This window comes from Aythya marila, assembly GCF_965140915.1.
Source record: "Aythya marila genome assembly, chromosome: 6".
Taxonomy (NCBI): domain Eukaryota; kingdom Metazoa; phylum Chordata; class Aves; order Anseriformes; family Anatidae; genus Aythya; species Aythya marila.
The window spans coordinates 29,825,726-29,850,024 of NC_139047.1; the positions used below are offsets into that span (position 1 = coordinate 29,825,726).

Genomic DNA, 24,299 nt, shown 5'->3' on the forward strand with positions numbered 1-24,299 from the left:
GCCTTATATATGAAGTCATACTTCATTTTCACAAAGGCTGGTTTGTGTGTCTGGAGTGGGCTCTGAGCTCGTCTTCAGTGGCACTACTTCCAAGCTGGGCTCCAGTGATTCAAGACCTGGTTTCTGTGGACTGCAGTTGGTCTCAGTCTGAAAAGTACTTAAAAAAACTTTCTTGCTGCTCTTGGTGGAAGAATTGCGCACAGAGGAAAAGAAGAGCGGGCGCAGGGACCGTCTGCTCCTGGCTGTCGAGTTCAGGTTGGCTCTGAGGAACTTCTCTTTGTTGGCGTGCTGTATGGTCAGGTGGCAGCGGAGGACCTGCAGAAACACGCTGCGGAACTGCTGAGAGGAGATGTTGTACAGCAGGGGGTTCACCACGGAGCTGAGGAAGAAGAAGCTGTCAGCTATAGGAAGAAGAGTGATGTACGCTCTGAAGTAGGGGACAGTCCAATCCTGCTTTGGTTTCGCAGCAGCCATGATCCTTCTAACCTGGTTTGGCATCCAGCATATTGCCAGAGTTGCAACAATCAGCCCTGTGAACAAACAGAAAAGCACAGAGTCACAGAATATCCCGAGCTGGAAGGGATCCATGAGGATCAACGAGTCCAACGCCTGGGTCCCCAAAGGACCACCCAAAAATCACGTGTCTGAGAGCCTTGTCTCAGAGGGAGAAGTGTGCGTATGTAGGGGGGAAAAAACAGAAAGGACCTAGTATCAGTTCTGCACTTACTGGTTAGGAAACACTACCAGTTTTTCAGTGTTTTGCTTAACAGCTTTTTCTGCCAGTAGCTTTTTTTGTTTGTTTGTTTTAATTACTGTTACGAGGTCATTGCAGCGTATGCTACGGACAAAAGATTGCACAGTGCTTGGATAGTGTTTCTTTGTACCTGTTGCCATTTATTAGTTTTTGAGGTGTTCTTTCATCAATGCCTATATCTTTGGAAAGAATGGGTCTTTGTTTTGGTCTGTGTTCTTACACTTCTTATGTTTTTCCCTTTATTTTGAGAAACAAATGAACAAAATAAATAGAACCTATAGCCATATAAGATCAGGCAATACCCAAAAGAGATCAGATTCTTGTTTGTACTTTACAAAAAAAGAAGAAACTGTATGCATAGTAATATATTTGGTGTTATTTTTGGTAAATTTCCTCTTACAGAAGATATTTTTAAGTAAAATATGTATGGATCTTTTTATGGTAATTAAGATTTGTTGGGCTTTCTTAAAATCAAATTCCAGTGGAATTAAATTATGAATGTAAATGAGAAAAACCCAAGCCTAATCATGAAAGTGTAAACAGTTTCGGATTATAAATTATGCTTTAAAATGTGGTATCCGACCATTTTGTATTTATATGTAGATATAAATACACATTGCTGCATCACTGATGGCATTAAAAAGGGGGTGGCTTAAGTGCAGGATGTCTGAAAACGCTGCCTCTGTGGTCTGGCATTCAGCGGAGCTGCAGCAGCGATGCCATCCTCAGAAGTGCAGCCCTGGAGAAACGTGTTGGTGACGGGAGAGCTCAGCTCCCACCAGGAGATGGAGCAGGGGACGGGCACCCAGGACGGGCACCCCAGTCCTCCCTGGCACCCACTTCCAGCACGCAGAGGCACTGAATGTGCTGGCATCCTACATGAACTATGAGGTACAGGAGATAATTCCTCCACAGTGCTCCCCTTCAAAGCTCTACTTCTGAAACGAAATAGAGCCACAGGTTTACTGCTCCCGCTTTGTTTTTCTCTTTGCAGGAAGCGTGCCTTATGCGAGTGCTTCAGAGGGAGTGCAAGTTGCAGGCTGCCTTCCCTGCTGCAAATGCACAAAGTAGCAGAGAGTATCTTGCTGGTGCGTGGTTTGCTTTTCCAGAGACACTTGTGGTTTTTATTTCCTGGAGTGCTGTGCCTACTTTCCCAGCAGAAGCACAGAAAGGTTTTCTTACCTGTCTAGAATGGCAGATGCCCCCACTAAACAGATCACTGTAGGAATGCAGTTCTGAAACAGTACATTCCCACTGTTTTCAAGCCAGAAAAATGATATTTTACTAGTGAGAAGACATGAATGCAAGGGGAAGGGTGGAAGAAAATCAAGCTTTTTTACTTTGAAACTGCCAGAACTTAGACAGGGTATTTCCCCGTTCCCTCCACCACCATCTCCATCAAAGGAAAGGCAAGAAACGTCAGGTTTTCTTAAAGAAGTTGATTTTCTTAATGAAAGCCATAATTATGATCTCACTGAATGACAGATACCAAATAAAAGTCATCTTTTTGCTCATGTGCTTCCCTAATCGCTTAATGTAGTCACTTCATGTCACGGTAATTTTGGAAGGATGGGGAAGTAGCCTAGCTGAAAAATACAGCAATAGATTCACAGGGTTGGGGGGGAGGACGACTAGGAAGCCTATTTTTAGTAGGCAAGTGATAAAAGCAGACGTCTTTCCCATTTTGTGTTCTTTAACTCCCCTTACTTCCGTTACCGACAGTCTCCTTATTTTCATCCCTGTTCTTACACAGTCCTGTGCCCCTGCTTGGCTGCCCGACTCTTTCCCCGACTTCTTGCCTCGTTTGTTTCAGTTCCTGGAGTGTCTCTGGCATAAACTGATCTACTTTTTTTTTTTTTTAATCAGTCCTGCAAATTTTATAGTCTTCAGTGCTTTTTTTTTTTTTTTTTTTTTTTTTTTTTAACAAATACAGGGATAGTGGTCCTGGCACAGACTGACAGAAAACAATGAGCCCCAAGCAGTGACTTTTGCTGAGCCTTACAAAAAGATCACAGCAGGGCACTGTGGTGACTTCTTCTCCTGTGCAGCTTAAACACAAAGCCCACAAACCAGGGCCTGCAAAGTTCTTGCCAAATTTTACCATATGATCTCTTTCAAGGGGAAAGAAAATAAGCTCTATTGTGTAAAATTTGTGTTATTAGTCACAGAAAGGATATTTCATCATCCTGATTAATAGTTTCCCAAATTATGAATGATGCTGTGAAAAACTGGGCAAACACTGCGTGCATTCAGTATTAGAGCTCATGTGCAGTGCACTGAGAAGCCCAATTTTTCACTCGTATCTGAAGTCTGTGCCATTGACCTTTCTTTTTAGGCCAAACTGCCAAGTGCTTGAGATTCCCCCTTATATCCTTCAGAGACTTTTGTTCTGGGCAATTGAATATTTCGTTGTCTGTACAGCAAGTGAAAAATGAGCTGCTCGTGCCCTTGCATAGTATGGAGGAGGTTAGACTTTTGGGGTTGGGAGGAAATGTCTGGAAAACTTCCTCATTTGCCAGTGATAAGTAACTGAATTTTTACACTTGGACAAAAAAAAAAAAAAAAAACCTGACAAATTCACAGTATTTTTTCCAGCTGTTCACACTTAAAAGTATGCAGTAAGCCTAAGTGCATCAAAAGAAAAAGCTTTATGTTCAGGCCTTAACAGATTAAATATTTTGACTGAATTATTGCTGCAATGTGAACGTGTACACAGGCTATACAGATTTTAATCTTGTAATGTAATGTGCAGAAGGTGCTTAAATAACTCCGTATCAACTCAAATGTAAAACAAACTGCATCTTATGTCAGTACTCATGCACTTTTTCCCTAGCACTTGCTGCCTGCTAGGAATTAAACACCTTCACATTTCATCTCATATTCAGCTTCCCTTTCCACTCCTTCTTATTAAAGTGAAAACAATTAGTAGCTCCATTTATTTTATTTATTTTTCTGTTTTCCTACCTACTGCACTGAAGTGACACGCTAGGTGAGAGCAGAGATTTATCTCCCATGGAATAATGATGTTTATAAACAGAGTGATGCTGTGGGCCGGTGACCTCCACCCCTGGTGCCTGACATTTCCCACACAGGCTTGAATCACTGGGTTTAATCTTCAGAAGCGCATCAGACCGTGCCACCAGAAGCCAGGAGCCCTTGCGTTACCTAATTGACTGTGTGTAAGTGAATACACCACCTTTTAAGTAAGTGTTTGAGCTTATAATTCGTTTAACATTGATGTGCATATTTCACTGTAACAACAACAAAAAGCAGACATGAAAAGACCCTTGACTAAAACCATTTTAAAAGGCTAAGCCATAAATAAGAATTGCCACATTCAATTACTATTTTGGTCTGAAAAAAAACCAACCAAAAACAAACACTAAGCTTCTTTAAAAGTAAAGCATACAAATTTAACAATGATTTAAATTCGGCAATTGTTATTGTAACTTCCCAAAAGTAGATCTTACAGTATTAATTCTTAATATGTGACAAAGGATCATTTAAGTAGTAAAATAAACCTAGCGTTTAAGTGCCAATAATATAAATATGCATCGCTGGCACGGAATACGAGTTTGGCAGTCATCTCTCCCTTAGCAATACTTTTTATTACTCGGAACATTCCTCTGGGCCATAGGGGACTGAATTAAATTCATTATGAACTTTATTGGGAAGGATTTTAAATACATGCAAATGTCTGGTAGAGCAGAGAGGGCTTCCTTCTCCGCCTTCCCAGGTTTTGATTGTTCTTCTGTTAAGCAGATTCTTTTGTCTTTGTTTTTATCATTATTTTTTCTAGACATGGACACTTAACTCTTTCCCCGTCTATAGTCCCACATTTCTCCTCTATCTTGGCCACTGCCAACCAACCACAAAACTTGGAACCATCTACAAAATGGCAATTGTCCTTAGGAAATGCCAACACACGCCTGTATCTGGCTGCCATCGCCATTAGCCAAGGCTGTTGGAACTGAGTCCTGGTGAGTCAGGGTCTGCAGGACCGCTGCTACCCCAAATCACAGCGAGCTCAAACAGGGTTAAGCCTCAAACTTTGTTTTTCTGTGAGTAATGGCACAAAGGAGGCTTCTCAACATCTGCTTGTAAACTGACATTTAAATGGCAATTGCCAGTGGAATATAAGCATATGGTTACTGAGTTATGACTCGCGTGCAGGCAGCGATGCTGCTGGTTCAGAGGGAGGCTTTCTGTCTGAGTGCTCATTTTGCACTTGTGTACTTGGCCCAGCTTTATACTCAAAGGTATAGCGTGACATTTGCCCCGTGCCTTAGTCACAAAGTCTTCCTACCGCAGTTACCAGCTTCCAAAAGGTGAAGATACGGAGAGCATCCCCCGCCATTAAGTTCGCCATCACGAAGCAAAATGCCAGTCAGGAGGAAAGTGCTTGGCCCCTGTTTGACTCTGCCAACCATGGCTTTGAAAATAGGAGCAAACACAGCTCTCTAATCAGGTTGTGGAGGGTTGTAAGCGCCATCACTCCTAAACTACAGAGCAGAAGAAAAAACTAGCACTAATTAAGGATGTTGCTCTCAGGAAGTGGGCTTGGGGCATATCGTGTGCATTATTTTAACCAGGACTCAAAACCATTGTTTTCCATTACACATAAGGTCATAAGTCATCAGTCTGTTGTCTTTCTAGCTTTCATGAAGAAAACGAGCCACAAAAGGCACTGTGGTTTTGGGTGCTGAGGTGACCTTCCAGACGCGGCCCAACGCCTACCAGCGCCTGCCGCCGTTGCGCACCCCTTCTGCTGCCACAGTCTGCCTGTGACAAGTCACCTGCCACATGCCGACTGTCTGCTGACAATCGCCAGTTTACAAACTGCTGTTGCTTTCACTGCTGCAGCTCTGAGTGGCCAGCACAGCAAGGAAACCAGCCGGCACACTGCAGCCTGGCGGGGCTGCGGGCAGCAGGAGCAGGGCCTGTCAGGGCGGCCTTCGCCTCGCTGCCTTCCTGGCATTGCTGCTCCCGGCAGGCAGGCGTTTGGGGAAGGTCTGGGCTGTGCCAGCAGCTGGGCTGAGTGCCAGACCCAACCTTGCAGCTTTGAGCAGCCTCTGGCGAGCAGCAGACGCTCAGCCCGATGTGTGAAGCAAGGCCCTCTCCAGCCTGCGTGGGCTGGCAGAGGAAGGCGCCGTGCCTGTGACATCCACTCTGTTTATCTCCCACCTCTCCATCTCCCCTCTGCTTGAGGTCAGGAGGTTTAAAAGCACAGTCCAAAGAGGAACAGAGGCACTACTTGATAAACGTGTCGCTACAGCCTGAAAGCATGTGCTGAAAGCCTTTGTGTCCCCGAGGCCTAGCCCTGAACTGACACTCAGTGCCACCACGCCTGCATCCTTTCTGTGCTGCCCACAATTATCTTCTACCCAGGAAACCTCCTTTCTCTTGTTCTTGAAGTCCCAGAATTGGGACCAAAAAGAAGAGATGGGGCAGATGGGAAGGATAAGCCCTCAGGCACTGTTAATGTCTTCTTGCCCACGCACACTTTCTTCCTGGAAGAGATGCAGGTGGCCCAAATATGCCACTATTCTCCACAGTATTAACAAATGCCCAGAAATAACATTTCAGCTGGCACTCAGAGTGCCACACGTAACACAGGCATGAGATAAACTGAACACAAGGGTCCTAACAGACTTGCAGATGTCCCCGTTATGCTTTACGAGCATCATTTCGTAGGTGGCAGTTCCCACCTGGCTCCCAGACTCTTGTCAGGTTGTGCCCCGCGCTTGGCTCTACCTCTCGCTTTCTGTAAAGCAGATCTCACTTAGTTACAGAGTCACTAGAGGAAGCACCACCAAAAAAACGCTGTAAAAACAAAAATGACGGTTCTGCTGCCCCCTCTGCTAGTGACAGCTAGCTCCACATTTCCTGAAAATCAATCGCTCGATCCTGTACTCAGCGCAGAGTGTCACAGCCATCAATAAAGAGTTTTGTTTGAGTGAGGCCTGCAGTATGCTCCATGTCCAGGACAAAGCATCTCATGAAGATTGAAATAGGAAAAGAATATTAATATAAAACTCCTTTTTCCCTTGATTACCCACATGCAACTTCCCTCTGCTGAAGGACAAACATCATCATAATAATAACCACATATTGATGGATGTTGAGGTGAATATAAAAATGTATTAACCTGAGAGATAAATATTGATGCTGCTTTGTCTGTGTCAATATTTAGTTCAAGGGACAATAAATTGTGATATTCACCGAAACAAGTCAATACATGCATTGCTGCATACATTTTGTATGAGCTCAAATTATTCAGCAACTCGGCTCCTTTTATCCTCAACTTTCAGAATCATGGATTTGTCTTTCAAAATGCTTCTCTGCAAGGGAAGGAGGTAATATGTAAACTATCCCTATCCAAGCAATAACTACAGGGTAGCTTTGAGAAGGTATGGCCAGTGGATAGCTCCCAGAGATAAAATCCAGCCCCTTCTCTGCTTGTACTGGGAATGCAAGGATAACAAGGACAACAGAGTTAGCAAGGTATTTTTGTTGCCAGCACAAGCAGACAGATCTCAAGCACTCAAGGAACAGCTCTGGCAAAGAAAACTCTGCCCTTCTCAGAGTGGGTTTAAACTGAACAGAAGTCAGCAACCAACTAATCTTTATAAATGCTGCTGGAATAATTAAGCATATGGCCTGGGCCAGACAGTCAAAAACCATGTCCTGCTAACAGCTGCCAGAAAAAAAAAAAAAAAAAAAAAAAAAAAAAAAAAAAAAAAAAAAAAAAGGGCCAGGAATTGCTGCAGCCTTCAGAGGGATTTGGTCCACCTCATGCTCACGGTGCTCCTCCCAGCCTCACAGGTGGCCTATACCAATGATACGTCCCATTAGGGAGCTCCATTTGCTGATCAGGACAGTGCAGCCCCACAAAGCGGTGCAATAAATTGAAGGCACTGAGAAGCAGCAATAAATGGTGCAATAAATGAAATAAAAGGCCTGCGAGGCCTTGCTGCAGCTGAAGCCCCGGGCCACCCAGCCATGTGTCTGCTGGGGCCACGTCCCACCTGAGCCTGGCGACGAAGGAGGACCATGGACAGCACGTCGGCAGCTCTGCAGCCACGGGACAGGCTCTGGTGTGTGCTGCCAGGATCCCCTCCAACAGGAGCTAACCCCAAAGACACCTGCCCAGAACATCAGCGCTTTGGAGCAGAGAGACATCTGTTGGACTTCCCAGCTGACAAACTGCACATTGGTTGAGAAACACCAATGTCCCCATTAAACAAAGATAACGTAACGAGAGGCTTCCACGGAGCCAGACCTAAGCTTCAAGTCCGTTTCCAGTACGTGCATTTGTCAGTCCCTACATCTGGGACTTGCAGAGCAAAATGGTAAAACCTTTTCTGACTCTGCAACGTTAAAACACGAGAGCTTCTGGGGATCCCTTCGCATGGACTCTGCAAGCCAGGGCAGAGCAATAAGCTGATTTTGCCTTGCTCTGTCACATAGCAGCCCTCAGCAGTTAGGTGGAGTGATACTGGGTGCATCTGAAGTTGTCAGGGGAACGCAGCGATGCAGAATATAATTAGTCAGGACACAAGTGTTAACGGTTTTGCTTCTTTGCAATTTAAAATATCTGACAAATATCTTCAGTTCTTAGCAAGGTCAAGTTTTGCTTCTCAAATATTTTTAAATACTGTCATTTTGCAGTGCAAACACCAGTAAAAAGTGCAAATACTCCAGGAAGTTTCATGACCGAATTATGGTTACTGAACACGAGCAGCCTTTCTGCAAAGCGGCGATTAAAGGCACGATGTGCTTTTAAAAGACATACATGCTCATGCATTACGAGAGGAAATCATGTTAGCGTTAATACTTAAAAATGATGATGGAGATCTCACTGCTGTAACCGGCAGCAGGCGCATCCCGCAGTGCCACGAGCTCCTGGCTCGCTTTGAAGAGGCACTGCAGTGCCGTGGCCGAAGCCAGATGTTTGCTCCCCCCGCACAGACAAGAACTGGGAAGGGCACCAGCTGACGGGAGGATTTCAGAGAGTCCCTTGTCCACTTTGTTGCTTTCCTTCATGTGGCTGGGTAAAGAGTCCTGCGATCGTTACACCTGACGGTAAATACCAACGCGGCATTTGAAGCAGCCATCGACTGCTCGGTGTCGGTCAGGTGCCCATCTCATGTGGTTTATCGATAAGAGCTACAGAATCCAGCATCAGCTTTCGGGTCCTTCATTTCCATTCACGGCAGCAATTCTCCAAAAAAAACATGACATTTTAAATCTGGGCTACTTTAGGGGAAAAGAAGATCAAGAATATTGTGGAAGTAGACAGAATCACCACCTGAAGATGTGCTGTGGTATAATAAATACATTTTTAATTCTTCAGAAACGTTAATATTCCAGTTGTCAGAAAAGACATGCTTATTGGAAATGGTTATTTCTGCATTGAGAAAATATATGGACACAAATGTGTAGAAGGGAACAAGTTTAGTTTTTATTGCTGCTTCTTCCTTGCAAAACAAATTTTTGCCATGGTTGCTTTGATTTCCTTTTAGAAAGACTGAAGTCTCGTTTTCTTTCTGCATTGGCAAAACAATGGAAAAATACATTTTCCATACAAATCTCATTTAAATTCAGTGCTCTAACTAGCAAACACAATTTGGAATGGAGAGGTTTTTTGTTTTTACATTACAAAATCAGCCATTGCAACATTAAACAGCTCATCTATTGCAATTCAGCAGGAGAAATCATTGAACAATCAACTGCAGAATACAAATACAGACAAACAAAATATTAGCTCAGCAGACGCATGAGATGCCCGTGAGCTTTGCCAGAAAGACAAGCTCAAGCTACACGTTATATGGAACCAATCGTCTTAGGGGGAATCACTGAAGTTCTTCCTAAATAAGCGAGGTATAACCAATCTCCGAGTCCGATTGTTGTACCAAAACCCCGCAGAAGAAAACTTGCAGGCTTGGTAGCTAGCGAGATGAAAATGGCGTTATTGATGCACAAATGGTAGCGAGATCAGGACTGCCAGCTGCTTTAAAAAACAAACACAACTGGAGCTTACGTTCAGCAGCCTAAGTGAGAGGAGAAACCAAAGCAAATCGCCATAGAAATTACGTGCAGCTACTCCAATTCCACAGCAAAACCCAGGATAGGAAGCAGCATCCTGAGGGCAGACAAGCGGGAACACACGGAGGCAGAGGTGGTGGCAGTGGCACAGAGGCTGGCAGCTCGGGGGCTGCAACTTGGGACCAAGGGTGACATGGTTGTCCTCTTCTGTCCCTGAGGAAGGTGGCTGTGACAGCCCTGTGAGAGGCCACTGCCTCCATCACCCTTGCTGGGAGGAAAAGAAGAGTTCCAGGGCTGCATTGGACCAGTCCTGTTTCTTCCCCCATCTGTGGTTCACAATCTGGCCACAGCGGTTATGTGGGCATCCCAGATCCTTTCTGGAGCTAACCCCTGCTGCACGTGGCTTGCCTTTGCTGCTCATGTACCGCAGCACACTGTGCAGCCTCAATCCTACTGCCGAGGCCGCCTGCATCGCCCAGAGGTGCCCCTGGCTGCAAGAGAGGTGCCCACGAATCACATCGCTCTGTGTGCCCACCAAAGGCCTGACGTGGGCAGGTGAGGTGCAGCCCGAAGGACCTCACGTTCTTCTCAGCATGCCGACAAGCTTCCCTTTCTGACAAGTGAAAGTATTCTGCTGCTGTGGAGGGATTCCTCTTCATTTCAGAAGGGAAGCAGTAAACAAACGCGGTCAGAACGACAGCCAAAGTTCCGCGCATCCTCAGAAGCAATTTGCTTCAAGGCTTAAGGACGATCGTAATCAGCAGGAGAGCTACGAAGACTTTCTTGCCTGGAAACTGTCATGAGAAATGGGAATGTCTGCTTCAGGCACCCCCAGTACAGCTACAGGGGCGATTTCAAAGCCGCAGGTGCCCAGAGACTGAATTCCAGTCTGAGTCCTTGAAGCGTGCCCTGGCAGCCGTGTTAATGGAGGAAACACGAAGTAACTGTGGCACAGCAAAGCAGTTTTAGTCTTTAAACTAGCCCACGCTTTGATAACTCAGATCAAAGCCTCGGGTAGTGGTGAAGCTCCGTGCTCACACCAAGGAAGATGCCCCCAGTCCTCGGCTCCCCTCCCGGAGCCTTCTCCAGGGCACAGAGCCATTTCCATCCAGCGAAGCCTCCTCTCTGCCAACACCTGTATCTCCTTTTATTCACATTTCAGAGCTGTCCAGAGAATCATAATGAGTGCAAACATGTCAAAACCACCTCTCTCAATCCTTTCCGAGGAGTATGTGTACAAGATAAAGAGCATTCCTCCCCCCGGCACCACCTTGCCGGCAGCCTAATTCAAAGCCCGTGAGACGAAAGCCTCCCCGTGTCGGGTGAGGAGGCGAATGCGCTCACCGACTGCGCTCACCGTTTGGTTTGGGAGCCCTGTGCCTGTGCTGTGATATTTGCTCTTTGCTTTGGGAGCTGCCGGGGACGCGCAGAGCGCCTCAGCCAGCCGGCACGCAGCGAGAGCTCCCAGCACACGTGAGGCTGCCGCTCGTCCTCCCTCCCAGCTGCGAGCTCCATCTTGCACCTCAGTACTAGCAAAAGATGCAGCTCGTTTTCCTATAACGTACGGGAAGTAAACCCCCTTATAATCACTTGTAACTTTAGGAAAAAAACAAAAAAAAAAACAAAAAAAAAACAGTGATGTTCCTGTCTTTATCCAAGCCTTACAGGGTATATTTTTGCTGTCCATTGAGCTCTCTTTTATTTCCTTGAGGAGAACCCAGAGCTATTCCAGGTGGAATTGGAGCATGCAGCTTTCTCTATCTTTCGTAGCACCTTTCCAAGAAACACTACGAACCAGCAGATATTACTGCAGACCTGAGAAAACTAATTAAGCCGGAGCTCCGACTACCCGACAGCTTGCTCTCTCCCTTTCTCCTAAAAACTACAGGGACGAGAGTGTGTGTTTTGGAGGAAATCCTGTAAATAAGAAAGAGGAACCACAACATGACAACGCGTGTGATTCGATTATGCTGTTTTTAATGGAAATTCTGGAATCTGGCGATAAATGTGATGATTTCTGGAGTGCAGTGCAGATGCAGGGGATTTTAACGAGGACTAAATCTACCTGACTGTGAGTTATCAAGCTCTTTTCCTCTTCTAACCTCATACGGCTGGCTCCAGCTTTGGGCACACAGGACCACAGTGATGAAGACTTTTCCAATTACTCCCACATATAATAAATATATAAATATGAAAGAAAGAAAGATGATTAAATATCAGCATTCACAGCAATTATAAGCATTGAAGGACTTCTCTATGTACCCTATATTCAACTGCTGGTCTTTAGTCTGACCCGTACCATGACAGAAATAAATACTCCTATTGCTTCTGACACTGCCACATCATTCAGTAGCTGCTCCGCCCCCACGAACATAGCTAGAGCCACTGGATTTTATTTCTCATCCCCATTCCAGTAACACCTCACACTGAAATAACTTCTTCTATCAGACCTATCAACTAAGCCATCTTGGTAAGAAAGATTTCTGGAGCCCTTCTTGAGCTTTGTAGGGTTTTCACCTACTAATGACTGAAATGCTCACTCCCAAGAGCTAATAGAAAAAAAAATAGTCAAGATTATGAGATTGAAACAAAAAGTCTAAATTATCTTCTCTAGCAATAAACTTCTTCAACTGCTAAGTCACAGAGCAAAGGACAAGCGGCTCTCTCCCAGGATCTCTGAGTAAAAATCACCTCTTACTCCTTGAAGGAAGAGAGCAAAGAGCTGAGACTTGGTGCTGCAGAGACCTCAGGCTGCTGCCCTTACAGGCCAGCCTCCCTCCTAAAGGAAATCAGGGAAGCTGATTTTTGGTGGTAAAGCCTATGGCAGCAAAACAAGGCAGGAGATTTGCTCTGGGGCACAGATGAGATCCTTGATCCCTTCACTTCAGGCAGCTGGCACACACAAGGTCCTGCAGTTCAGTTCCACGCACCTGGCAAAAATTGCCAGCTGATCTGCTACAACAATCGTCCACCTGCAGCCCGGAGCCAACACCTTCAGGAAACAGATACTTCTCTCCTACTGCTTTCCATTTACCCAAGTTAACTTTATTGGGCAAAAAAATAAATCCTGCAGAGGTGGAAACTAATTCAAGTTAGGTAGGAGCAATCACGTACGCAGGTAAACAAGAAGAAACAGCACGGAGGAAAACCATATTTAAACAGGCTGCTGCATAACACTGGAATTGCACTTGTGCTGCTGCCCTGTGACACCTCGTTACCTCGGGGACTGCAGCAATCCTGCTGCCCCCACCTGGAGCAGCACAATAGGATCAGATGCTGAACGCAGCTGAAGATGCATTTAATTAGCAGCTGATCAGGAAGGCTAAAATTACTCATTTTTAGCTTCCGATAATAGGAAAATTATTTCATTTCTTATTAGCACAGCCACATTTCTACAAAATCCTGTAATATTTTTTTTAATTCTGTGTGCAGTTGATCATATTACTATGCCCTACAGGAGGGTTTCACTAAGTACTTAAAAAAGAAACAGGCACAGTATAGCAAAGCATCACAGTATACTATGAAGACTCACACTTAATTTTACGTTCTTTATTTGGCCAAAATAGTAGTAGTTCTGCACTCAAACTCATATTTGTAATAAAAACCCCACTCAGCCGTTCATATACTAAAGAAACAATTCATGACTGAATAATGTGTCAATTCAAAAGCAATCTCTCTAAGCTACAGGAAACCTCTTGAGTTGCTAGTCTGAACAAAATGAAGCCTCAACAAAATGAACCACTTTGAAACTAAATGAAAATTTAGCAAATTGATCTCAACAAGAAAATCTTATGCACAATGCCACATTTTTAGCAACAATAGAAAAGCCTGTTAGAGATCACCTTTGGAAAAAAAAAAAATCATGCCAATAAATCAGAAGGTGGTGTTATTGTTTGTTCATTTTTCTAAAGCAGCGTATTTAACTTTATAATAGGATGGTGGGTAAGAGCAGAAGGAAAAAAGCAGGAACCTAAAAAGTTGGAGGGTGTTTTATTAATAGGGGAGCTCTTTCTCCTTGCTTTACTTTTTACTCCACCTCTTGGTGCACGTGGCACCTCGGGAAGCTCTCAGCTCCACAGACGCTGGGAGCAGAACGCAGCAGCCACCCTGGGGTAACAGTGAGCAGCACAACTAGCGGAGCAAAATGCCCACAGATCAAAACAACAAGGCTGCTGGGGCAATTCACACCACCAAGACAAAGAGTAGAAGGAGCGATGAGATGTAAATGCTGCAGGTGCAGTCATCCAGCAGCACAGCAGGAGTTTAAAGGGTAATGGAAGAGGGGGACAGCATGATGGGGGAGGCAAAGGCAGTGATCGCATCAAGGATCGCTTCTTTTTCTGAAGCAGCGTGCCACAGGAGCATGTTATTCCCACTGATCCAGCAAGTGATTCTGTTTTCCGTGGTGGTGGTTTCAAGGAAATGAGAGGCTAGGAGAGAAGCTCTGATCATGCGAAAGCACAATTGCAACTGGAAGCTGATTGTGAACCAGAGGCAGATGAGAACACCTTTGGGGAGGGCGCAGAGCTCAACCTCGTCCAGGACTGCTGGGGCACAAAATGGCAGTTATGTAATTAGCAAGCAGAAAAGGATTTTTTTTAATTAAGAAGAAAAAGGTCAGCAGGCTCAGAGCCGGGATGAGAGGCTGGTGTTTGTGCTGGTGTACGTGGCAGCAGCAGGCAGGGGCTGCTCCCCAGCAGAGACACTGGGTGGGTTTGGGATCGACCTGAGCCTGGGGGCAAAACTGAAAGACTGCTGTAAGGAGATAAGCAGCAGCATTGGACATGTGGGTCTCAGAAGGACATCTTGCCCACCTGAAGCTTTAAGAAAAAGAATTTGCACTGCACATGTCTATGGAACAAGTTGTGTTGGTTTTTTTTTTTTTTTTTCCTTTTCTAATTAAGCAGCATTGAAATATGCAGACTGTGCACTGTTCTCGCACTCTGCTTGAATTAGTGATTTACAATGTCAGTTTACTTCTAGCTCCACACCTGGAAATGAGAGATAAATCAAGCGATAAGCTGCCGCTGACGGTCTCAAAATGGAGAGCACTTTACCCAAGAGTTCCTTGGAGCTTGCTGAGCTGGCACTGCCTTACAGCCCACCCGGTAAGATTATGAATTAATGGCAGGAGCTGAGGCCAGCTACCACCCCGTAATGAACTTCACTGGTGTACATGCTACGTTTTGAAGGGAGAAGAGAGAAAAAAGGCACTGCCTTGCTTCAGGAACTGTGTTAGTGACCTGTTTTCCAGGAGCACTGAGCACACCTCGCAGTGAAGGTCCCCTATGAGCCCAAGAGCCGTGGGTACCCTCAGGTATGTGGAGAAATCCCCAGAGAAGGGTGATGGCCCCATCCAGACCGCTTGGCAAGAGCTGAAAACTCATCTCACAGCACATCCACAGTGCTAACGCCAGCCAGCACGGCTCGGTATGTCCCTGATGGCTGTGCCAAAGGCAGAAGTGCCCCGTGTTGCCACACCAGCGAGGGCTGATCTTCCAGCAGCCGAAGAAATAGCAGCCAAGTTTCCTCAAGCGAGTGAGATGGGCAGAGGGGAGCACCCCGCACCTATTCACTACCACAGCACCCACGGGTGTGTGACAGCGATGGGAACAGGGCCAGGGCAGCAAGACCCTTCCGAAATGGGGCATGAGCCCACGCCCCAGCACAGGCCCCAGCACAGGCCTACCCATCCCCAGAGCCTCAGAGCAAGCAGCAGAGGAGCCAGGAGCAAGGGAAGCCAGCAAAGACCTCGAGGCCAGAAAGCAGAACGGTGGCACAGAGAGCCCAGGCACGGTGGCGAAGGTTGTGTCTGTCTCCTAGAAACAGCTTCCAGAAACCGCTGCAGCTCGCTTATGCTGATCCAATCTGGGTTTTGCGTGCCCCCGCCAGGCAACTTGGCCTCCTCCCCGCTAGCATGCTGTTGGGTTTCAATGTAATGTGTCTGGGAAGTCTAATTGTTTCTTGAAGCACTTTCTTGCTCGTGAAATTCTTTAAAGCTGCTGTGCTCCGTGGCAATCAAAGTGTCTAAATAAATACACAGAAGTGCACTCAAGCCAGAAAGCCTTCCAAGAAACCGATAGACTTTTCTTCCCCATTCAGCGCAGATCCAAGTAGTTCACAATTTCTTCTGTCAATGCCAGTCATGAACCAGAGCCCGCTGCAGGCACGGGGGGTGCAAGGTGTTACACTCCTGCTGCATGCAAATGCAACAGGATTAGCACCAGGGACACGAAAACATGCACACACAGTTTAAGCTGCTCTCTCGTGAAGCTAATGGAAAACCTCTCTTAATATTGCATGTCAAAATGCCTGATAGTTGTAAATAACTTTTTCTTCGTTTAGCTCATATATAAGGAAAAAGCTATGAGCAAACACAGTTCGGTACTCAAAGGAAGAGGATGCTCGAGCAAATGTGTCTTCAGCGTTCACACGCCAGAGACACTCACTGAGACACCGAGGAATGCGTTTCAGTGACAAAGCACATGGTACAACTCTAATTATCAGATTTGTTATGCAGCTCTAAAAGCGAAAAATGAGGCTGATAACACCTCCAGGCAGGAAGTTCCTATCCTCGCCAAGTGGAAATGCAAAGTGTAAGTTCACTTTGGATTAGGAAAAAGAGACCAGAGGTAACACAAAGCCATGTTGTATCTAGCTGCATTTTAGGAAAATAAATAAATAAATAAATAAAGCCTAAAATCTGAGGTTACCCACTGCTCCTGATGAAGGCCTCCTCCACTGAGGAGTTTATCATTTCTCATTGTAAGACTTCCATCTTACAAACAAAAAACAAACCTCACCATTTAATACAAAACAACCCCAAAACTCCCTAACTCACAGAAGAATGTCTCCACTCTTGTTAAACGTTAAATGCTTTACCATGACAATTAAATGACTTGAAAACTAAACCAAGTGACAGGTATATTTTTTCAAGATCACTGATCTTTCAACTAGGGGGAAAAAATCCCAGCTTTAATTGCACGGAGCTGCATATCATGCTTCCCTCTCTTGAGATTTCATTATAGGCCTGAAACCAGAGAATTGCACTGCCAGCTCTTGCCTGCTCTTCCAGCTATTTCTGGTTTTTAATAATTATTCATTAATTGCACACTATGATAAGATCCTTGCTGTTTTGAAACATTTTCCCTCTGGCCCCCATACTATTAAAGACCCTGATTGCCTGCCAACAGCGTAAAATTAAAAATCAAAGCACTACCTCTGAAAGGTTTAATATGTGCCACATTGAAAGAGTTTCTACAGCTTACAGCCATGTAATTGCATCACCGGCTAACTGCACAATCTCTCTCAGCGTTTGAAATGTTTTCCTTTGAAACATTAGCCAGCTGAGAGCAGAGGTTGTGTTTAACACCCCGATCTACTCGCCGTGCATGCCGGAGTGTTGTGTGTCCCCCGTGTCCTTCCCTGCTTCTTCTCTGCTCTGCCAGGGCGGCATCCCGGCCGCAAGGCTCCCTGCTCCTGCCAGGAGAGCGACGGGGGGCAAGAAAAGAGGAGCTGCCAGTTCAAGCAGGAGATTAACACCAAAAGCATTTCATCAGCAGGACTTCCCCTCTACCCAGCTTTAAAACCAGGTGTTGTTTTCTGCCCGTTGAATCCCTCCTTATGCCTCTTTCACGCTGCTCCTGCCAGAGCTGCAGCCCCAAAGCCTCCCCTCCTGCCCCCGGCTGCCAGACCTGGCTGGACACCGCCTGCACAGCCCACAACAGCAGGAGGGGCTGCCTTTAGCCATCAGCCTTTCGTTTGTGGCTCTCCTCTTGAAAAGGGATGGAGTTTTCATATTTTGTCAAAACACGAAGGAGCGGGCGCCCCATGCCGCTGGCTGGAATAAATCCCAGCGGCTCCAGTGAAGCAGCAATGCGCAGCTGTGTCCTTTCGCTGAATCTGCTGAGCCCTCAACGTTATTTCTTCATCTAAAAATCTGATTTCTAAATCTTGTTTCTTCATCAGAAGGGTCACGTGGATAAGGACAGGTCGCCTGCAACCAGCCTGGTGCACACATCCTTACCACAGAGGCAGCCTGAAGAAATTTGTGCAATTGAGTTGATCAAAGCTGGTTTAGACAAAGAAAACTGTGAGGATGTATCTTGCATTGATCGAGGTGTAGTCATGATGTGCCAAAGGGGAATAAAGATGCCCTTCACACAGTTTGGCTGCTTTAATGATTTCAATATTAACTGTGCTCTTTCCCAGAAAAAGGCAATTTTCTACCTTCGTTTTTTTGGACCTTGTGATTATCACGAGTGCCAAAAATTGTTTCATGCTTATAAAAGTGTACCTTAGCAAGGTATTCCTCTGCAAGCCTCAAATGAAAAGGCTTTGATTGTTTGTATCTGCTTGTACACCAGTACACACTTCTCTCCTCATTCAAACTCGTGGTGCTGCCTGCGCTGTAATCTGTTTGTCCTTCCCTAATCAGGTTTCACTTTCACAGCACTTCTGAAACCCGCTCCTGCAGCCCCCGGGGAGCCTGCCTGGGAAGCTGGGTGGGTTTGTCCTGGTTCCTGCCTACCTCCAGATCGCTCTTCTCCGTTATTCCCATACTATCACAGCAATTAAAAACAGAGGGATGTTGTGGATAAGATTAGATATTTTGGTAAAATAAAGTATATCTCTCTTCACAACAGCCTTAGGGAGGGAGAAAAAAAAAAAGCTGGTCTTCATTTTGTTTTCTAAATCTAGATGTTGTATGATAAAGTGCATTCTGCAGAGGTTTTCTGTATCCCAGCTTCTGTATCCCTGAGAACGAGGGAGGCTGCTGGTGCTGGTGTGTGGGGCAGCGAGAGACACGGGGGGCAGTTTGCAGCAGAACATTTGTCAATATGGATTTAGGCTTGTAACATCAGGTACTGAGATCTTACAGGTCTTGGCCAGACTCAGTTCTAAAGACTGGACCTTGGAGTCTAATTTAAAACAAAATCCATGTGGTATAGTAGCTGTATTTTTTTTGTTTGTTTGTTTGTTTTGATGGAGTCATACTGATTTACATTTGAAGGAAGTTTCCAGAGTATAAAAGTCAAACTGCCGACACGAAGAGCACTTCCCCACATTTGTAAAGATTTCCATGCAAATTGGTGCTCTGTACGGTGTGTTCATTCGAAATCAGAAGATCATGAGGTAGCGAAGAATGGTACCATGTTAAGGACAAACTTATTAAATGAGAAATCTTTCAGCTTCAAAGCACTTCCATCCAGCTCAGTCCCTGTTCTGGGGTGCTGCACTGTGCAGGGTTTGGCTCCATGCAAGCCGTGCTGGAAGGTATCCACTGGGTGGAGATCTGCTCTGCACTTCTCCTGCCCTGCTGTGGGATGCTCCTTGGGGCTGGGGGGAGCAGATGGGCCCCTCCAAAAAAAAACACAAATCTGCAGCCCAGCCTGTATGATGGTTTAAATGGTCGCAGACACGGTGCTCACACAGCTGCTGTGCAGCAGTTTGTGTTGCAACCAGTTGGCTCTTTAAGGGAAGTGCCCATCAGGAAGATGATGAACCGGATCTACACAGGTCGGTTATTCCAGATGTGAAAAAATATTCTCCTGAGCAGCATACACAGTTTGGTTTGTGTTTGTTTGTTTGTTTCTCTCTTTTTTTTTTTTTTTTTAATGACGGAAGGCCAGGACCTTTCACTGCCTGGCTTTGGTCCATGTGCTGCCAGTAGGACCCACCTGGAAACACTGCTGCAGCACTGCCCTGCAGCTCCCACCCGAGCTCCTCGGTCACTCTGTTAGCAGCAAGGGGCAAAGATCTGGCTCTGCAGCGAGGTATTTTGGATGAACCATTTTCCCTCGCTGCTCCTGATCCTGGCATCTTTGAAAAATTAATAGCAGGAATACAAAGCCGAACCGAAGGCAGAGGGAAAGAACTCAAAATAACAGCCAGGTTTCTGTAGGCACTAAAGGAGAGCTCAGGCCTGCAGCTCCCCACTGATATATGCTGTCACGTCAAAGGCAGCACATCCCCTCAGTACCTTTCCCTTTGCATCCTCATCCCCCTGGTTCTGCGCCTGGGATATGATAATCATTATCTCGAGGGTACTGCTGGAGCCAAAGGTGTTAACCTTATCTGTAAAAAGCAAGCCCCTCGCGTCGCAGAGGGAAGAAGGCTTTATTCCAAGTTGTAATGTCAACTTTTCGTTACTGCAATCTGGCGTTGCTCGTGCAGACAAGCTGGAGATACAGCACAAAGCCTGGGAGAGAAAACAGAGCTCCCAGCAGGAATCACAGAGCAGGTTAAACTTTAAAAGGCACATTTGTACCTGCAGGAAAGGCTTAAGAAGTGCCCAGGAATCCTGCACTTCCCACAAGAAAAGTAATTGCTTTCTGGGGCTATTTTAAACTAAGAACATTGGCCTTCCTTACACTTTTCTGCACTGGAGCAGCTGCCTCTTTTCTTCCCCTTCTTCAAAATAAGCTCTGAAAAATCTCTGCCAACTTTCCAGTGCTGTAACGCTGCTAAGGTGCTCACATCCCCATTAGCCAGCAGTATCAGGGAGACTACACTACCTTTTTTTCTTCTGCTGCTTTCAGGTGCTCACAGAAAAGGACAAAAACATTGGTTCTAAAACCCAAAATCCGCTATCCTGGGCGAGGGAGTTCAGTCATATAGTTCCAGGGAGCAGGCTGTGCCTTGGGTCATCTTGGCACCACAATGTAGGGGTGCCTGCCCCAAAACCACTCACGGCTGCCAGGCTGGTTTCACCCCAGGGCTCCGAGGCTGAGGAGACAAATCCCCTGCAAAACCTGACTGTGGGTGTCTATCTCCACAAGCCCTTATGGTGTGCTGCTAATTTCTGGGAGGAAAAAAAAATAAAAATTAAAAATCTAAAACTTGATCAAAAATTCTGTTTCTGGCTTGTGCAAATATTTCTGTTCAGTCTACAACCCAAGGAACTACATTATTCTCTGGTCATGTCTTTGATTAATGCTAACGAGATTTTGATGAACCCAGAAAAAAATACCAACAGTTGTAACACATCACAGGTAAAATATCATCCTCTTTTTTTTTTTTTTTTTTTTTTTTTTTTTTTTAATATGCATAGAAATGAGCTTGAAAGATGTCACTATCTTAGCAGAAACCATCTAATGGGATGTGTATGCTCAGGGAACCAAGTAGCACAGTTATAATTAAAGTTTCATTATCATTTCCATTAGAAAGTAGTTTCTATGGGATTTGATTCAACAGTAAAAATTGGCTCCACGATGATACTTTGTATGCAAGGTCCCTATACTGTCAGAAACAGGAGGTGATTCATAGCACGCCGCAGTAACGCCGCTTTGATAGCAGAGCTGTATGTGCAGTATGGGCACAAGAAAAAGCACAGAGAACAAAGCCCAGCTCAGTGCTTTGGGCATGGGGTTCGCTGTGGTGGTGACATCCCAGTATATCAGGGATATCCCAGTGTGTTGGGGTCATCCCAGTGTGCTGGGGACATTGCGGACATCCGGGACATCCGTCTGGCACACAAGCTGGGCCCGCACGAGGCAAGTAGGCCGCATGAGACTGATGAGGAAGACCAGAGCACTTTACCTCATAAAGTAAATAGGGAGGCCTTCATAATTACCCTTAAACTCAGTTCTTTGCCCCAATACCAGTAAAAACATATCCAGGCCGCTGGGGAATATGCTGTTGACTCTGCCAGCATTGCTGCTGGCTAGGCCTTTTCCCGGCAGGTTACAATATGATGATGCCCAGAGAGGCACACACTCACTGCAGGGAAGGAGCTGAGGCTCTCTACATCCCCTCACACACTGCAGCTCTACAGATTATCGTGATTTTGTCTCCACACCACAACTTGGAGGGCACGCTTTGTTCACAGCAATAAAAGACTTTGTGGGCATGAAGGCTTTCTCGCTGTAACATCAATGCAGCACTATGATACATTCAAATGTGGCATACGAAGATATGGAGGGGAAAAAAACACCCAGTGGTGGACCAAATACTTTTCAGATCTACTCACAGGGAGTTGCTGAAGTGTGCTGCACATCATTTTGGTGTGCAAAGCCTCAGTGGGTGAGAAGAAAGCAGTGCCTGCAATGGAGATTGGGATTTCAGATAAAAGATCTGAAAACACAGTTTTGAAGGGTGAATTGCTTATTAGCTGAAATAAAATTAGCTGAAAGCTTTATCAGATTAAGAAAATAATTGAGAATGTATCAGTATTTAACAGAGACTATGTACAGCAAAACAAAACCACAGTAAATAGTGTGACAAATGCACAAGTTCAAGCACACACTCAACACCAGAAGCAAAGATTTACCCCATGTGAATAAGAGGAACCAGGTTGCAATCCTGCAACCAGGCAAGGAAGCTTGAAAATCTATTTTAGCTGTAAGCAGTTCATGCAAAATTAATATTTCACTTATTTCTGAGTTGAGAGGTGCACGGTAGACAGTATCTCAGCCCTGTGGAGTGTCCAGGGGCACTCAGACCACCTTTCACACCCGAATTAAGATGCTTTTGCAAGGAAGCACGTACAAGATCTTTTTATTAAAAAGTCATTGCACCTCTTTAAACTATTCATCGTGGTTAATCCCAACCCTGTCCTTGTTCATAAGTGTTCACTATCGGCAGAGCTCTCCCACACTGTCCAAAGGTACGCTTTGCTAATGCAACTTGGGTGTGACTTTAGGAAGGGGGAAATCGGAGCAGAGAATTCTCCTGGCAGCAGACACCTGTCCTTGATCCATGCGTCGACCTTCCAAGGACACAAGGAAAGGACAGAAGTCAAGAAGCCCAGAAGGTGTAAATCAAAAAAAAATCATCACCTTGGCTCCCACCTTCACCTTTCACGGTGGAGACACTGAAATTCATAGCAAAATGGTGCAAAGAGGCCAACACACCTCCACAGACCTGCAAAGCCTACAATGCCTCAGTTGCTTTTTCTGCCTACCTCGATCACTTCAGCAAGCAGAGCACACACACACTGCAGGGCCAAATACTTCTCAAATTGACAACTACAGGGCCACACGGCATGTTTCAGAGCAGAGTGACCCACATCACGTCCCGCTGGCCACAGAGACGTTGCTGGTTTCCCTGGATCCTCGCAGGACCTCCAGCATGACCCCAAATGGAGCGGCACGTCTGTCACGCCACCACCAGCGATGCATGGAGAGCCGGAGGAAAGCCAAATTTACGCTGGCGGAGCTCTCCTGCTGGGGTGAAGTGGTGGGCCAGGGGTGTTGGATTCAGTTCTCCTCACCGAAACATTACTTTGCTTTCCCTGTCAGCGGAGCGCTTTACAATAGATCTCCCTGAATAATTCATTGAATGGGTCTCCGTGTGTGCATTGTGCTGTGTGACTTTCCAGCATAGCGCACTAATCTCTAAATACTGACTATAAACATCCCTAGCAGATAGCTTTATTTTACGTTGCGTTGGTCTTTTTTTTTTTTTTTTCTTCTTCTTTTTAAGTGTTGCAGGAGGCAGCGCAGATATTTTACTGTCTCTCTCTTCCAGCAACACCAAATGCTACAACATTAGTGTTATTAACATATGCATTAGCTCGAGCTGATCCGCTCTCCCAGCTGCTGCTCGCAGCTCCCAGTGAGAGGCTGCAGCAGTGAATCAGATAGCGCTAATGAGCGTGTTAATGAAGTTCCCGCAGTCGAATGCGGAGCTCCGAGAGCAACATTAAAAGCATATCCTGTAGTCTTCAAAACTGGAATGGTTTGTGGCAATTGACTTTATTTATTTATTTACTCGTTCGCCATTCAGTGTACAATTCCTGCTCGGAAGGAAAATTCGGCAAGAGAAGCGCACGTGACAGAGAAATGACAATATTGCAATCTATTCTGAATGCAAAAGTGGAGAATTAAAGTTAATTAGGAAACATATTCCAGCTGGACCTTTGCCAGCTCCACTCTGCCCTGTAGAGGGCTGCCAAACCCTTATTTGCCTTTCATCAGCTATCTTTCTCCTCTTGCTTTCCTCTACTTTGTCCTCAATAAATTGTTTCTTTCACTTTTATTACTTTAATAACGTAGTTTGTTAGTACTGCAGCAGATACTGTTTCTGCAATTTAATTAAAACTACATTCCAGAAATCAATTGCTGCCTCTCTTTATAAAAACCTCTCCCACACATCAAAATATTTAAAAATAAAAATAACTGAAGACCCAGGAGAAAGTTTTTTTATTTAACAACAACAACAACAAAACTCTTCCAATTGGACCAGGAATTGTTTCCATGGCAGTTCACAGCTGCACACAGGAAATATGAAAAGACAGTCCCTGAGATAATGCTGCTGGGAGCCTCATATGTGTCTTTATGAAAGAGAACATTACAAGAGGTACAGGAAAAAATAAGACAGTGTAAATAAAAACAGCAGTTGGCACTGCTACAAAAAAAAAAAAAAAAAAAAAAAAAAAAAAAAAAAAAGCCCTGCAATCTTCCAGCCATGCAACCATTAGGTTAATAATCACAGTTTCCAGTTTCATCACTTTTCTGTGGGCACAGCTCTTGCCACTGATGAAGTCACTACTTTT

The 24,299-nt window shown here is 45.3% G+C and overlaps 1 protein-coding gene across 1 annotated transcript in view; it reads right to left on the bottom strand.

Annotated features, from left to right (window-relative positions):
• Positions 1-14: 14 nt before the first annotated feature.
• GPR39 (G protein-coupled receptor 39) overlaps positions 15-24,299 on the bottom strand; it is a 71,844-nt gene continuing 47,559 nt past the window's right edge. Inside the window, exon 2 of the mRNA XM_082763630.1 lies at positions 15-530. Within this exon, the coding sequence (XP_082619756.1) occupies positions 16-530 (515 nt within the window). The 3' untranslated portion in view covers position 15. The remainder of the gene's footprint in view (positions 531-24,299) is intronic.